The sequence below is a fragment of the Sapajus apella genome, unplaced genomic scaffold (genome assembly GCF_009761245.1).
Source record: "Sapajus apella isolate SASKATOON/1434 unplaced genomic scaffold, GSC_monkey_1.0 scaffold52, whole genome shotgun sequence".
NCBI classification, from domain to species: Eukaryota; Metazoa; Chordata; class Mammalia; order Primates; family Cebidae; genus Sapajus; species Sapajus apella.
In genome coordinates this window covers 6288563-6305130 of record NW_022436992.1, presented here as the reverse complement: position 1 = coordinate 6305130, position 16568 = coordinate 6288563, and the positions used below count along the sequence as shown (strand labels likewise).

The 16568-nt window shown below is 35.2% G+C and overlaps 1 protein-coding gene across 7 annotated transcripts in view; it reads right to left on the bottom strand.

The window, feature by feature from the left end:
• The window catches only part of CTNNA2 (catenin alpha 2), a 1139605-nt gene that overhangs the window by 30683 nt on the left and 1092354 nt on the right, over positions 1-16568 (bottom strand). For all 7 annotated transcript variants that reach the window (XM_032243720.1, XM_032243721.1, XM_032243722.1 and 4 more), the window contains 2 exons: positions 12921-13026; positions 8577-8711 (listed from right to left, as the gene is read on the bottom strand). In XM_032243720.1, coding sequence (XP_032099611.1) covers positions 8577-8711; positions 12921-13026 — 241 coding nt within the window. The remainder of the gene's footprint in view (positions 1-8576; positions 8712-12920; positions 13027-16568) is intronic.

The following is a 16568-nucleotide window of genomic DNA, read 5'->3' as shown; positions in this document are numbered from 1 at the left end:
ACTTTGGAAATGGAGCATGACTTCAGGAACCCAATGCAAAACTAGGCTGCATCAAAAGGATGCAGAGTGGTGAACTGTGCTGACCTCTTAGGTGAATTTAGCATGACTGCTTGTGACAATAATGCCTTTAGTTATGACATTAGTTAAAATAATAAAACTGTCTTTGATAAAGGATGCAAAGCTAGGATCAGATAATTTCCAAATCTTAGGATCTAATGACATTTTTCATGAAAACTAAGTTCTATTCCAATTATAGATATGCTGCATACTTCTCATGATATTGCAGAAATGGGTAAGAGCCCTTTAGGACAAGATACAAAGTGTTTGCAAGATTTCAGTAGTCAAGAGATTCCATTATTATAGTCCCAGTTATAATTTCATTCTGACCAGACAGATGTAAGGCTGGTCTCAAATTTTTGTTTGAGGTTAAAAAAAAGTTGTTTAGCTTCTTAGCACAAAAGTTTGAGAAAAGTCAGGTGAAATAATATGGGTGTTTCAAAAGAACAATCTGCAGATGCATTTATCATGTAATTCATCATGAAAGACATCGTCAAGATTTTTTCATGTAAGTTGACCAAAATGTTATAATTGAAGAGAAAGACCTCAGTAAGGGAGGCTCCATTAAATGTGAATAGCAGCAGATTCAAATTGGAAGTTTCAGATAAAGAGATGTTCTGATTTTGTTTTATGGTAGTGTCTCACATACAGAAATTTGGGCTGACAAAGGTGCATGGTTCTTAAAAGACGGCGTTGACCATAACTTCTCCAGGATAGTCTCAGTTGCAAAAGAGATTTGCCCAAGAAAATGGATGAAAGAGGTCAAGAGGCAGGTTGTACCAATTTGACAGGACATCTAGCCATATTTCCAGTCAATTTCATTATCAGCAAGGCATCTGCACAGATGAAGGTATTCAGAGAGAAGTAATAAAACAAGATATAGTATTGATGATAAAAGATTAAACGTCTAAATTAAGAAAGCTTGCCTTCAAGAAAATAGAATTAGGATGAAGTATTTGAAATATATTTATAGCCTAGAAGGAAAATGACTATTAAGATAGAGTAAGGCAATGTGTTTTAATGCGGTAAAAGAAATCTGAATGAAGAAACTCCACATTGCCCATCCGGAAACGCTTCTTATTTGTAAGATACATGGGCCATAATGTGGTACATATTTCTCTTCTAAGGGCTAGGCTCAAGGGCATATTTTATAAATGATTTAAATTAGGCTGGAAAAAGCACTTGACAAAATAATCTGCAGGGACAGAATGTAGACGACAGTAAGTTAAACACACTTTTATTTCTAGAATATAGTAAACCAAGAAAACAATGAATGTGCACAGAGATAGCCATCAACAGATACTCTGGTATTCTAGCTGAAAAACCGATTTCAGTGAGCTGAGAAACTAAATGGGAAAAAAAAAAAAAAAACATAGACTACACAGTCTTAACACCGGACAGAAAAATTTATCCTTTCCATGAAAATTATTTGGTATGAGAGATAAAGAGACTTTAAATTCCCCAACTCAACCAAAATATATCACTGTGCCTTTTACATAGTAGGGATGCAGTAGAAATGTTGAATTCAGTGAATCAGAAAATATTCTTATGTGAACAAGAAATAAATGCACCTGTTTGAATCTCTAATTGTTTGCCATTGGAAATCAGAAACAACTTATGGAAACACTGATTTTTTTGAGAAAAATATTATTGTCCACAGGTCATCAAATCCAGTACTGAATAAAAAAAAATCCTGACTCAGTTTTGCTATGCATTCTATCTTCTTTATTTTTAACCAGCTAAGGTAATGGAAAGATGTGTAAAATCAATGACAAAATCCCCAGATAATCTTTAGCTTGATTTTAATATCCATTCTCTTTTACCTATTCATAGTATATCACTTTGTTCACATATCAACTTTTTTCTTCAACAAACTTCAGTCCATGAATTCCTGGGGAAAGCCCAAGTAGAAACAAGCAAAAAAAAAAAAAAAAAAAAAAAAATCACAATGGACTTAAGTAACCAATTCTAAACAACCTGTTTCTTGACTAGAGCTGAAAAATTCAGTGTTTACAGGGCTCAATTTACAGATACTGTTTCTAAATAAAAGTCTTTAACTCAACAGTATGGCTTCCCATAATTATTTGATTCAATGTAAGGAAACAGGTATATCTGGATTTGCTTTTACACATCCAAAACTGGTTCAAAACTGGGGATAGGGTGGCTTTTAAGATACTTCTCAAAGCATTAATTATTTGAAACATTATTTGAAATGATATCTTAAAATTATTTTAAATAAAAAATCTTGGAATGAAATCAGACAATTCTCAAAAATGAACAAGTAATCAAAATTAAAATATGTCTTATGGGGAAGCTTTATAAAATAGTACTTCTTAAATAGGTTTGTCTGGGTTTTACAGATATCCTAAGATACAGTCGTCCCTTGGTATCTATGGGGAATTGGTTCTGGGACCCTAGCAGATACCAGAATTCAAGGATGCTCAAGTCTCTGATACAAAATGGCGTCGTATTTGCACATAACCTATACATATCCTCCTGTATACCTTAAGTAATCTCTAAATTACTTATACCTATTATAATGCAAATGTTATATAAATATAAGTACTATATCGTCTTTTATCTGCACTATTTTTATTGCTGTATTGTTATTTTCATTTTTTTCCCAAATATTTTCAATCCCTGGTTGGTTGTATTCTCACATACAGAACTCACAGACACAGAAGGCCATCCGTACATGCAGTCACCTCCCCTCATCCAGGAACCTCCCTTGTGTCCAATTTTTAAGTTTTCACAAAGTATTACTGCCAATTGGCTATAATTGTCAGAGTATTAACTGAATTCTAAGATATTAATTGATAATGAATTAAGTTGTCAATTATTTGCCTTTCTTCTTTTAATTAGAGCATCTCAAAACTTACTTAAAAAGTTTCTAAGACCCAAAGGAATGAATTTTACGGATTGAATGACAAGTAATGGAACTGACATCTCAGGGCACAGATACTCTTCTTAAAGCTACTAACTTCTTCTACTCTTACAAACAGTAACGTCCTCAAACTAAAATAGAAACAATCCTCAGCCCACAGGTTTACGTGAAACAATCAAATCAATCCAGAGTAGATCGAAGTAAGGTCAATCCATGTCTCCAGTTAAGGTAAAAAGTTATTTGCTTAGTCTGCTTCCTAGCTTGGCCACAACACAATCTATTTTCCTATTTCAAAATGAGTACATCGGAACACAGTTTTTTTCCCCTTACGCATAAAAAAATTCAGTTAGATAACCGTTTTAATTCCATCAATGAATAACTGATTTTTTTAAATGGCCGTAACAGATTATATTGGTAAGTTTGGAGTGACCATCACAGAAAATGTAACTGAAGAGCCACTTCCTACAGTGGAGAAATATACCAGATTCCTTTGTACAGGACTTTTGAATTCAGAGAACATATACAGGTGCAGGGCAAAAGACACAAAGCTTTCTATGATGCCCAGCACCCAAAGAAATTTTTACTTTCCTCATTAAAATTCCTATTAATTTCCAATATCTTCCAAAAATAATAGTCTTGAATTGGTAAACTGTCACTTTTACAACTCTGGGGGAATGAATTTTCACTGAAAAACCGTTTAAAGGTTATTTCCCTCTGTAGGTTTCTATAATTTGGGTTGTGCAGAAACCAATGACCATTCACACTGGTATAAATGTAAATAAGGAGGACTTAATACAGGAATCAGAAGGCAAAAGGTTATAGGTTCACTATCAACAGTTTGGGGAATGTGTTTGGGGGAAAATATGGAATCATGCAACAACTGATTTTACTAGCAAAGTGTATGCAAAGAACTACTGGCATTCTGTAAATGGTAACTATTCCTTTCATTTTCTTAGCCATAGTTTCTCCATTAACCCTAACATCCAGATTTACAACCTGAAGTTTGTTTTTATCTTAACTCTCTCTAGATTTGGACAGTTCAACTTTTCCTAGGTAAGGGAAGGTCCTTTAAGCGTGGAAGGTCTGGATAAAATTCTTTTGAACTGCTGTGAATTCCTAGAACACATACCCTTTTGTTCAAATGAAGCGTGAACATGCATTCTAAATCCAAATTGAAAGAGCTAGCACTTTAGATTTTTTCCATTACTGTTACCCCTTGATCCATGGAGATCATGAAGGATTGACTATAGACAGAATAGAAGATATATAAAAAAAATTAACAAAAAAGGGTTGCTTAATGTACAGGTCTACATAATTAGATGCAATTCTTGTTTCAGTGGCTGTTTTATCTCATTACAAAATACTGGCACTTTTTACAAATAAAAGGAATACAGAACTCTTCAAATACAATGTAATTCTTACCTCAACCCACCATACATATATCCCTGTGCAAATATATCCAACATTTTTTTTCCTCTAGTTTGTATTGGATCGGATAATTTCTAGTTATCAACCTTGTTAAGTTCCTGACTACTTGACTAAGGCTTATTAAGGATGTAAGGGTAAATTTCAAATTAATTGTGCTCTGTGTGTGTTTGTGTTTTGGATACACATATGCATCTTTGAATACATGCCAGTGTCAGGTAGAATTAATTTGAACAGTATCAGTTTCCAATATTTTATGAATGTATTATCTATACCATGAATATTCATGTTGATCATAATTACAGTCTGATTTTTTAAAATAATGTGAAACATGGGCAATAAGAATTACTGTAACTGACCCTTCAGTCTCCAATCTTCTCTTTGCCAATTCAGATCCTACCACTGTCACAAGTTATATTTGCTCACCTTGACATATCTCTCTCCTAAACCCAGTTGAGAGGCATTCAAATTTGGAAAAGAGATATTTAAATGACAAGTCAAAAGTGCATATTAGGGCAAGTTTCTCAGTCTCTCAGGAAAAGATCGGTAATCCATTCATTCAGCCTGAGGACTTAAGCAACTAGCATTCTTCACCTCCACACTTTTGTTATTATATAGACATTTCTATGTAATAAAATCTGTTAAAATCTGTGGCCATAAATTATATCCTTGTCTCTCCAGAACATTGAATTCCTGATCAAAGTAGGGTTATTGCTGTTATGTTCTGAATTCATTGTTATAATGAGGAGCCTGTTATATTTTAATTTTTAAAAAAAGTTCAGGTAGGCTTTGTCAGTTTTATCAGAATGTTTGATATTCAGTATGCATAATTTTAAAATCCCACATTAGTATTTCTTATATTATTCAGAATCATATGCAATGTATATGTCTTTGGGTAGCTAACAATATTAAAGGTCAAGGACTGATTTTTATTTTTTCAGATCCATATATACATTCCATTTTTAACTTTAAAGGTACCCATTAAACCCTGCAAAACCTAGCAAATAAAAATTTGTCAAAAACATGATAATTAAATATACAGGTACTACCCATATCCAGACACTGGAACATATTTGTATTCAAAATAGTATTTACATACTAAAACAAATATATGGCATAACTTTGATCCATAAGATAATGCTGTAACATTTACTGGACATTACTTGCATTAAACTAATTCATGATATATGTTGTTTAACTTTCTATTTCTTTTGTCTTTTCTACCGTCTTCCTTTATGTCTCTTCTCTTCTCTTCTCCCCTCCTTTCCCCCCCTTATCTTTCTGCTTTCAATATTCCTTGTTTTCAAAAAGCCTGTAAACTGGCTTAAGAATTTAAGCAAACATTAAACTAAGCAAATAAATAAAGCCATAGAGACCGTTTAATCTTCTGAAACTCAATTTTCTCTACTTTCATTTTAACAATTCTATCTTTTTCAAAATTTTCCATTTCTCCCTTAGTAACCAGGTTAAGCTGAATTGGCTCACAAATTCATTTTCTACTTTGAGGTTTAATAAGAATGTCACCTTTTGGTTGTTGAGAGGGGTTTAGGCCAATGACAAAGAAAACCGGATTGCAGCTAGAAAACCAATGGTATTTCTTAGAGAGCAGTTGTGTGGATGAGCTTACACAGAAACACATCCTGGACTGCTTATTTCTCTAGTTCACCCATACAATGCCTGGAGAAGTTTTATACCCATTGTCCTCCATGATCAGTTGAATTTTCTGTCCCCACCTCTCAAGCCAAAAGCAGACACAACACAAGAAACCTTTCTCGGTTTGTATACATAGAATCACATAAAACATAAACACGCTGACATAAAACATAATTGTGCATTTTGTTTAACATATGTTCATCATGCCAGCATAAGACTAAAAACGTGGCTCTCTGTTTTGACATCAAAATCATTTTTCTTGGCAAAATAGAAAAATACGTCCAAATCTATCCAGCTTTGGTAGAGAGGTTGACTTCCAACAAATCTAACTTTCCGGAGGGTTTTGGTATATTTCAGAAAGCCATAGCTTTGAATCCCATGTGTATACACACAGGGAAAAAGGAAAGATTTAAGTATTTCTTTTTGTATTGCACATTAAACTATGATGGCTTCTCCTGAGAAAGATAGCAACTTTGTCATGCCATATGACAAAATAAATGGGTGTAATTTTCTTGGCAAAATCATTGAAAATTTGTGTGTATGGGGTCTCACATTCTTGACTCTTTCAGAGCTCTGAAAGCAGTCATTTGTGGCTATTTTGCATAGTAAGCATATTCATACATTTCTCCATTGGCCATCAGTGAAGGAGGATGAATAAGATGGAGGCAGAATTGGCAAAGACAGCAGACTACAGATGTAGGTGTGGCACCAAACAGCAATCAAGCTTGGAATAAATCATGAGGAAGCCAAGAGCAGACCCATGACTGAGCATATATATCAAACTTTTTATAATGCATTGGCCTCAGAATTATTATAAAGTTGTACAACATTCTTCGAAAAGAAGCCTTCTCCCATGCAAGGATTTATGAACTTTGCCAACAAGACTCAAAGAAGGAAACAGGCTTCTTGATGGTGTTCCCAATCTCAAACACCTCTGTAAAAGCCAACAGTGCAAGTGATAAAAGCCAGTGATGGTTTGGACTACATCTAAATGAGGAAAGGACAATGGGAATGAAGCTTTGGAGGCAGTGACGAACAATGGGTACTGAGAGGATAATGGAGAGCAGCTGTGCTAGGAAAAATTGCCCAGATGAGGCTGTGGAGCCTGAGATCCACAAAGATGCTTTGCGCATCCACATAAATAATAAGATTGGAAAGTCACAAATGAAAGCAGACAAGGCAAGCTGAACAAAAAGCACTCAGTTCCACAGGGGCTATATACAGATGGACATGAAAGCTGAGTGGTATGGGAAACTATACCATCAAGGCTGAAGATAAGAAAGGCAGCAAGGAAGATGCAATGATTTGATCACTTCTTGGCGAGAGAATCTTGGTAATTACCAGCTTGGCAGAAAGGACACATCACTCTTGGTTGTTGAAGAATGTTGAAGCAGGATCATTTTGGAAATGCAAAGAGGTGACTGTGCTTTGAGAAGAGGCACAAAATAGCCAATTTACTGGGCTCTAAGGTGGGACTGCATGAAACAGGCTTTCCAGATGGTGTCTCTGTGCAAGCCAGATCAGTTCTTTTCCCAGCTATATTTCCTGCAACTCAAACAATATGGGAACAAGACATTTGGATTCAGGAATGATTCGTCCACATATTTTTACCAAATGGTCAAACTTCTCAATTTCCAAAAATGGCTTCAGGAAGAACCAAGATTTTCATAAGGGAGTTCACCACACTGATGATATCATGTGCCTGGTAATTACTCATTTGAAATGGTAGTATCATGTCTGACTGGGAAAAGAACTAAGGTGTCAGAGCCACATTTCTGGACTTGCAAATAATTTGCAACAAATGGCACCCTGTGTTGAGAGAAAGGGGTTGAGGGAGGAGAAGAAGCCAAGGTGAAGAACCTCAACACATATTTGGAAATCTTGCCAAGAAATTGTGATTCTTCGAAATATTCATTGAACTTATTTCTATACATTTGATAAAAATGGACTAGATAATTATATTTTCTTGAGAAAGGAAACACTGGAGTGATTGAGCAAAGAATATATAATTGTTAGTGTTCGACAATTATGTTAGTTTTTGGCAACAGCACATCAACCTGTATTAAATTCAAACATCTCTGGCTTTCAAGGATTACTGATAACCTAGTATGCATTGGAACCTGATGAATGAATTCCTATTGTTTTCATCATCTCTAACATGTGAACACAATCCACACATAGAGAGGCTGGCTCCTGAACAGAGAATGAAAATTACTAGGACTCACAAAAGGAAGTAGACTTATAATGAGTAAATATACAAAAGCCCCAAATAATTATAATAGTCACAGCTTGGCAATGAGTTTCCAGACTACGAAATTAGTTTCCTTGTGAAGAATGGAGATTTTTACAAGGCTAGAATAAACACAGGGTAACTGGAAAATCAAATTGCTCTTTGTGAGTTATGGTAAGGTCTGGAATAATGGTGATCACATTTATTTTTTTAAAAGACCCTCCCTATAAATCACTGTAGTTTGGTGTTTGTAGCAGTACTGTTGCCAAGAATGGTGCAAGTACAACGGTGGTAACTTAACATTGTGAAGCCCAGGTCCCAGCTTACCCCTGACACAATGAGCTCTCCTCCCAGATTCTGCACTTCCGCCTTCACCTTGCTGCAGATATTAAGCTGATGGCAATACAAGGCAATTCGTTGAAGGTAGGCTAATAAATCCTGCTTACATGCTGAATCAGGACACTATAAAACATTAAAAGAATGATCTTGATTAGTAAGTATTCTTCAGTTTCTAACATTTGTTACAGAAAAGCTGTAGGAAGAAAAGGTTTCAGTGTCATATTCCTTAATTACATTCATTGAACCTAACTTTTTCACAGCACACTTTAGAAAGGCCACAGACAGTAGTTTAGAATGGTTAGCTCTGCTTTAATAAAATTTTATCAGAAGAATGTTGAAGATATTCCAGAAAGTCATATTGGGAGTTCTATACATGTTTATGAGTATTTTTACCTGCTGCCTTTTAAACTATAAAGAAACCTAAATATTTTACAGTTTTCTTTAACTCTCACTATGGGAAATGCTACTTTAATGCAGAGGACCAAAGGATGCTAAAAGTAGATCACTTCGTGTGGCACTCTCTGCCAAGCGTAGGGGACAGTTTCAATCCAGTTGGTTGGAGGAAGAAAATCAATGTGTTTCCTTTGGTTCTCTAATAAATGCATCATTCACTTATTAAAAAAGCAAGCCTATTGCACTTTTTGGAATTTCATATTTATCAAAATTTAAGCAACATAATAACCTGCATTTAAGTGAGAGACTGAAATGGTTCACGACCACTGTAAGAAAAACAGATTTGATGGAATGAATTTGAAGCTAGCTGAAACAAATTCATAAGAGTAGCAACAGAGTCCTTTAATCGATGCACCGGAGTCAACTCTGCTAAGAATTTTGAATTCTCATTATGACTGAAGTGGGTACATGTCTATCAAGTACACACAGAGCTTGGCTGAACACTTCTAGAGACATTTACACGACTCCTGAAACCATTTCTGAGACTTCAATGCCAATGGCTACCAAGGAGTTGAGATACCTGTAGATTTCTTTTGCTATCAGAGATTCAGCTTGAGCTACTTCCAGGTCATGTAATTGTTCTGTATACAGTTTGGCACTTGTAAAGGATGTAAACTCACCAGAGCCTTGATACTGTATGAAATAAGTACCTACAGCCACAACTGAAGTGTCTTATTTAGAATGAGAGGATGGGAGAAAGACTCTGAGCTAAGTTTTCCTCAAGATCAAGAACGAAAATTCTTTTATCAATACTGTAATGCCAGTGATTACATATAACCATCTATTGAATAAACAATAAAGGGATTTTTTTAATCTAACACTTACCATTGTGGTATTTTTTCACTAGCTGCATTTATCACAAAAGAATTCCACAGAGACTCTTTTTAGCTTCCTATAAGTACTACATACTGTAATATTTATCCTACTCCAGGGACCCATATACTGAAAGGAATTAACTTTAAAATGATATCTCCCCAGAGGGCTGACAAGGCTTTTGATACAAATACCTTGCAGCAAATTAAACTCAGAGTTCTATCTAATGGAGCAGTAATTAAAAATGCAACAGTCCGTAAAAAGTTTACATGGCATGCATATCGCAAATCTGTAAAAAATATTTTCTGGCAAAATAAATGTAACAATCCACTCCTTGGTAATACTCATTCTATTCTGTTATTTAAACTGAAGCAGTTAAAATACACATTTAAAAAGGCGTGATGGATCAAGAAAAATCACTCCTAAATCATTGAAATAGGTACAGAATTTGATAACCTTTTTTTCTGACAGATTTCTTTATCAAAAATTGCAAGTTATTTCACAGCTAATGACAATAATGCCACAAAGAAGGTTAGATGTAAACTTCATCTGTTTATTTTGAGTCACTGTTAAATAGCATTTAAATATTCTGTCACTTAATCTCAAAATAAATCTAGTATCCTGGGATTAGTGTATGTTTGATGTGTTTTTCACCTATCTACTGAACTCAAGGAGCCTAAATAGGTTGAGAAAATTTTTTTCCATTGAGATTCAAAGTACAATGAAACAGCCATTCACACTCCACTCATTTTCACTCCCAAGAAGTCTTTCTTAACAAATTGGTGGGTGACCAATTTCTGGTCATTTTATACTTCCCAACTCTCCTCAACATTTTTTAAAAAAGAATGTGGCCTTCTCTAGTTGGTAATTTTTTTGTATGCATATTTTCAAGTAAATTTGTTGTCTCTTCCCTGTTTTACATGAGCTTTCAGGAATACTTACGGGGCTCTGTCAAAAAAGAAAAAAAAAAGAAAAAGAAAAAGGAAAGCCCAGTTTATGCTGTGAAGGCTCATGTTTGATATCGCCCTGATATTAGGCAGCAGCAATGGGTTGACACTCAACTCCACAAATTGTGAGACGTTATCAAATCATCACACTACTTGAGTTATCTCAACCAGTAAGTGTTTCTCCAAAAGTCAGAAGTTTTAAAAAATATCCCTTGGATTAGCCATCACATATGTAAAATAAAATTAAAATGAGAATTCGTTGACTCTTAAGTGAAATCCTGATAGTAAGATCATCTGTGGTTTTGTTTGTTTTATTAGCCTTTATGAAATGTGTGAATTTGGTATTGACTTGAATGAAGGATGTCAGAGCCTGCGATGCTGAGGCGGTAAGTACGTAGAGTAGCAACCTTTACATGTAGGAATGAGGGAGGAAAGTTGTAATAGGCAACACAAAGACTCAAAAATCATCAGATCATCAGAGACTAGAGTCATATATGAAGAATGCAGGCCTGGGCGCGGTGGCTCACGCCTGTAATCTCAGCACTTTGGGAGGCCGAGGCGGGTGGATCACGAGGTCAGTCAAGAGATCGAGACCATCCTGGTCAACATGGTGAAACCCCGTCTCTACTAAAAATACAAAAAATCAGCTGGGCATGGTGGCACCTGCCTGTAATTCCAGCTACTCGGGAGGCTGAGGCAGGAGAATTGCCTGAACCCAGGAGGCGGAGGCTGCGGTGATCGCGCCATTGCACTCCAGCCTGGGTAACAAGAGCGAAACTCCATCTCAAAAAAAAAAAAAAAGAAGAATGCAATTCTACACTTTTCAGTATCTCCAGCTTGCATCAATGTACTCCAGCATAATAAGCAAATCTGTGTTAATATTTCCATGTAGAAAATAGCATATATATTTTATTATAAAAACATGTTTTATGATATAATCCATCTGAAGTAGTTTAAACTGTAAACCACTGTTGCTTATGGGAATAATTATTAGTTACCTGAAAAAGTCTACTACCTAAAGAACTCTTATAAGGAATGAACCATAATTGCAACAAGGCATTTAGAACACAATTTTAAAATTCCAATTTCAAGACTAAAAAGAAAAGTATGGAAATACATGTTCAAGGTGAGGACTCTTTTAATGTATATCCTAGTTTGGTTTCAAAGCATAAGAGATACTCTGAGAATTTCATTTATCTCTGATGCCTCTGAGTCTGGGTTAGAAAAAAAGCTGAAATCTGAAGGTTCTTGATCATGTGGCATAATCCCATTTATGGTAGAGCATAAGTTATTATGAATTATAAAGAATATCATTAGAGTGAGATCCATATTAAATAACAAGAAGGGAAGGCTTACTTTCTTATTTCTACATTTAAAAACATCATGTTCTTCTAGATTCTTCTACCTATTTCTGCCCTTTGATCTTCAAATTCCCTTGACTGTCCTACCCCCAGTTTACATTCTAGTCCTGGTCGAGTCCTTGAGTCCCTGACAACTTCTTAAACCATCAGATCATGACCCATCACATCCCTAAAACTGTCAGTTGAGCTCCTTGACCACAAGGCAGGTTCCTATTTTCTCTCCTTTATTCATTCTGTCAGTCAGTTAAAATGTGCAACCTAAATTTCCTGGGGGCAACAGAAAAAAAAAAGGTAAAGCAATAAATGTATCTTTTTCAAATGCGATCAGCACCATGAAGTAAACAAAAGAGGGCATTATGTAGGAATCTCTGAAAATATATTTAAACCAAGAGCCCAAGAATGAACATTTAAAAATCTGCTCTTATCCCTTCCTTTATTTTGTATGAGGAAGGCTTTTACAATGAGGAAGGCTGGGACAATTTGTTACTCTTCAGGGGCTGATGTCTCCTAAGTAATAAGTGCTCTTCTTTCTCAAGGAATTTCGGTCAGAAGCCTTAGCATTCTCTCCCAAGCTAAACCTGCCTTTGCCACCAGCACACTGTCAGGAGACTCAAAGGCCAGTGCGTAAAATATCAGTGATTCTCCCCTCTGATTCATTCTTCAGAAGCATTTTATAGGATGCACACAACTAATTACAAAACCCAGGTGCTAATTAATGATTCCACTCAGCATGCACCCACTCTTCCCTCTTCTATTACCTGATCAGCCACAGCGCGGGCTAATTTGTCCATTCGAGAACCTGCTTCAGCAATTTTCTTGGCAGCATTAATGACATCAGATGTATTTTTCAATGGGCCTTTGCCTCTGAAACAACATATACAACATAATTAGAAATCCACTTAATGACAGGAAAGAGACCAACCTTCCATATCCTTTGTCCAGGAATCTAGTGTTGCATTTTATTTGGCACTGGCCACATTTAGTAGAATTTTGAATGTTTTCTTGTTTAACTCCAGTTTCTATGTTAATAGTCATTTTGGGAAATATTTTTCCATATTTTTACATTCATGTTCACATTTTACCTTTTACATTAAGTTCTATATTTTTAAGCAACGGCTGATTATAAAAGATGATCACAAGGGAAATGAAAATTTTAGAGTTGCTTACCGTGTATCAAAAGCTGCTCTACAGACTACCTCATTTTGACTTTATAACAACTCTACAAAGTAGGTATCATCACTCCCATTTAGAAAATGGGCCCAAAATGACCTATTAACATATCCAAGCTTATACGGTCATGAAAAGTTCGAAATTTTAAGCAGAGTCTAGCCAAAATAAATGCACATGCATTATCTTCCCATCATGTCTAGAATATTTATATTTTATTATTTAAAGTTTAAGTCCAGCTTGGCTCTTTGAGAAGCAGTTATCTCTTGCACATAACTGGGAACTGTTTGGCCAGAATTTCAGAGTTTTGTTGGCTTGTATGCTTCAGTACTGATTTATGAAAGAACATACAAAATGCTGAGTGACAGTAAATGTTTTGGGCTTTCAAACCATCACCCTAATATTTTACTATAAGGCTTGTAATTAGGTAATGTGTTTAATATTATATGTCTTTTAAATATTTATTGTAAAGGAAATGGAAATTATGCTGCATCATAAATCTCTAAACAAAATGTAGCATGTAATACAACTTTTCTTTCCCTTTTTGTGAGAGGTCAAGAATAAATTATGTTTACCAGTTTTTAGCATTGTTAATTATCCTGGTCTCTTTATGTGCATACAAATCAATGTATTTTTTAAGGTTGCAAGATTACAATCCTATAGTTAGAAATGTAGTGAGCTGTACAGAAAAACTATTCAGAAGCAATTTATTTAGACTGTGTAGGGTTATACAGAGCGGGCAATGATTGCTATTGTTACATAATATTTTACAAAATAGACGACTTAAAATGTCTTTCAGTAAACTAATGTAAATGAAGGATATTTTGTTCCATTTCTCTGCTAATTCCCCTTCATGGATTTTTCGACATTAGTAAGTAAAATATACTGGGTTTGTATTAATGTTTGAGTACAGAGACAGACACACAGCTTAAGTTATTTCATTTTGTTGTAGTGATTAACTCTTCCACAAAGTACATTGAGTTCACAGTTGCTATATAGATTTTAAAATATAGACAGTAATTTCACATGTGAATTTTATATAATATGGATGAGTTAAAGATTCTGTGACAATCTGTTTGCTCTTCCCTAACGCATTTTTATTAGCGCAAAATAAATTTTCTTTGATTTTTAAAGGGCATCTTGGATACAGAATCTGTCAACATTTAATAGTATGCTCATTATTGCATATTTCTCTAACTTCTAGACCTTAGAAAATCTATTTTCTGATGTTTACTCTGACACAATATTTGTTGTAACTTCATCTTAACCCATTCAATAATACGCCATTCTGTTTGATTTTGCATTGCTAATGATGGTGTGTTTATTTCAAGACTTTCAAAGGATCTTGGAAAACGCTTCCTCATGAACCTTCCTTAATAACTTCCAACAGCTGATTAATTCTGACAAAATGTGCCAGGTTAATAAAGAATGTCTATATAGGGCCGGGCGCGGTGGCTCAAGCCTGTAATCCCAGCACTTTGGGAGGCCGAGGCGGGTGGATCACGAGGTCAAGAGATCGAGACCATCCTGGTCAACATGGTGAAACCCCGTCTCTACTAAAAATACAAAAAATTAGCTGGGCATGGTGGCACGTGCCTGTAATCCCAGCTACTCAGGAGGCTGAGGCAGGAGAATTGCCTGAACCCAGGAGGCGGAGGTTGCGGTGAGCCGAGATCATGCCATTGCACTCCAGCCTGGGTAACAAGGGCGAAACTCCGTCTCAAAAAAAAAAAGAATGTCTATATATACCCTGAATTTGCTTGAGGCTCAGGCCCCCATATTGTAGACAAAGAATGAAAAGAAGCATGTCTTTTTTATTATACCAGAGACTACAATTCATAGACTTACTAGCATGTTAGGAAAAAAACAAACAAACAAAAAAGCACTTTGAGACTTCAGAATTCACGTTGTAGACTCAATTCAAATTCTTGGACTCACAACCTGGGTATGAGAGTATATTTCATAAATAGAGAGTAAAATAGAAGTTCTGAGATCAAATATTTCCCCGTTTTCTAGTTGGGGAAGCTGAAACCTAAGGAGGAGGGCAAAGTAACGTGCCAAAATGACACTGCTATGCACAGAGAGAAACAGGATGGAAATCTGTTTCCTGAATCACAATTTAGTACACTTTTGACTGAATATGCTTCATTCTTAAGAGAACAGCTAAAGTAACATGCTCAGAGAAATACAAGTAGCCTTTACTACATACATTAATACAGAAGAAGTTACAAAAAATATGAATTAAATAGATGGCTCAAGAATTCAGAAAGAGGTTGGGAAAAAATAAGTTGCAAACAGAGATTAATGAGTCAGAAAACACTAGAAATTGTGAATAAATCCTAAAGCTGGCTCTAAACCAAAAGGATATAGAAAATATATTTAGAATGCTATCAAAAAAAATGGAGAAAAATATCCTACAGTAAAAAAGGTAGAGCAATAACCTTAGAAAACAAAACAAAACAAAAAAATGTATCGTAAAGCTGCTTTCCTCAATTATATGTAAATAAACGTAAAAGCAGACAAAATAAGTTTCTAGGAAAATACAATTTATCAAAAATGGCCAGAAAGGAGATTTTGAAAAATTGAAACAATCTGATTTCCATGTAAGAAAGCAAGCTGTCAAATAGAGCTCATCAAAAAAAAAAAAAAAAGAAGAAAGAAGAAGAAAAGAAGGAGAAGGACAAGGAGGAGAAAAAGGAGAAGGAAGAGAAGGAAGTGAGGGAAGGAAGGAATCCAGGTGGTTTCTTATGGGAGTTTACTAAACCTTTAAAGAGAAGATAATCTCAATGCTATTTAAAGTCTTCCAGAATACTGGAAGAAAAATAATTTCATCAAGTTACATAATATTGATATTGGCAGAAGCAACTAAAACAAAACTATTTAAAGATGCTCACTTAGGTAGTAAACAGAAAAAAAAGAAAAAGAAGGAAAACCACAGAAATGAAGGAGTTGACATGAGTGCTGGAATAGGCTCATACATACGAGAATTATTTGATAGGTTTTTGGGAATTGGACAAGCCAGTTGAAATGTTGGGAGCTTGAAAATTGCCATGATGGGAGTATTCACTTCATAGAAATTAGCAAATGCTACAAAGTTCTGGGTTTTCCCCCCAGTAGACCATCAGCACATCTTGAAATAGTTCAAGGTAATAGTTACAACTAGTTGAGAATAAAGGTGCTGTGAAGTAGAAAAGGGTTATGAAGGCTTTTTGAGCTGGGTGATAATTGTACAAGTTACT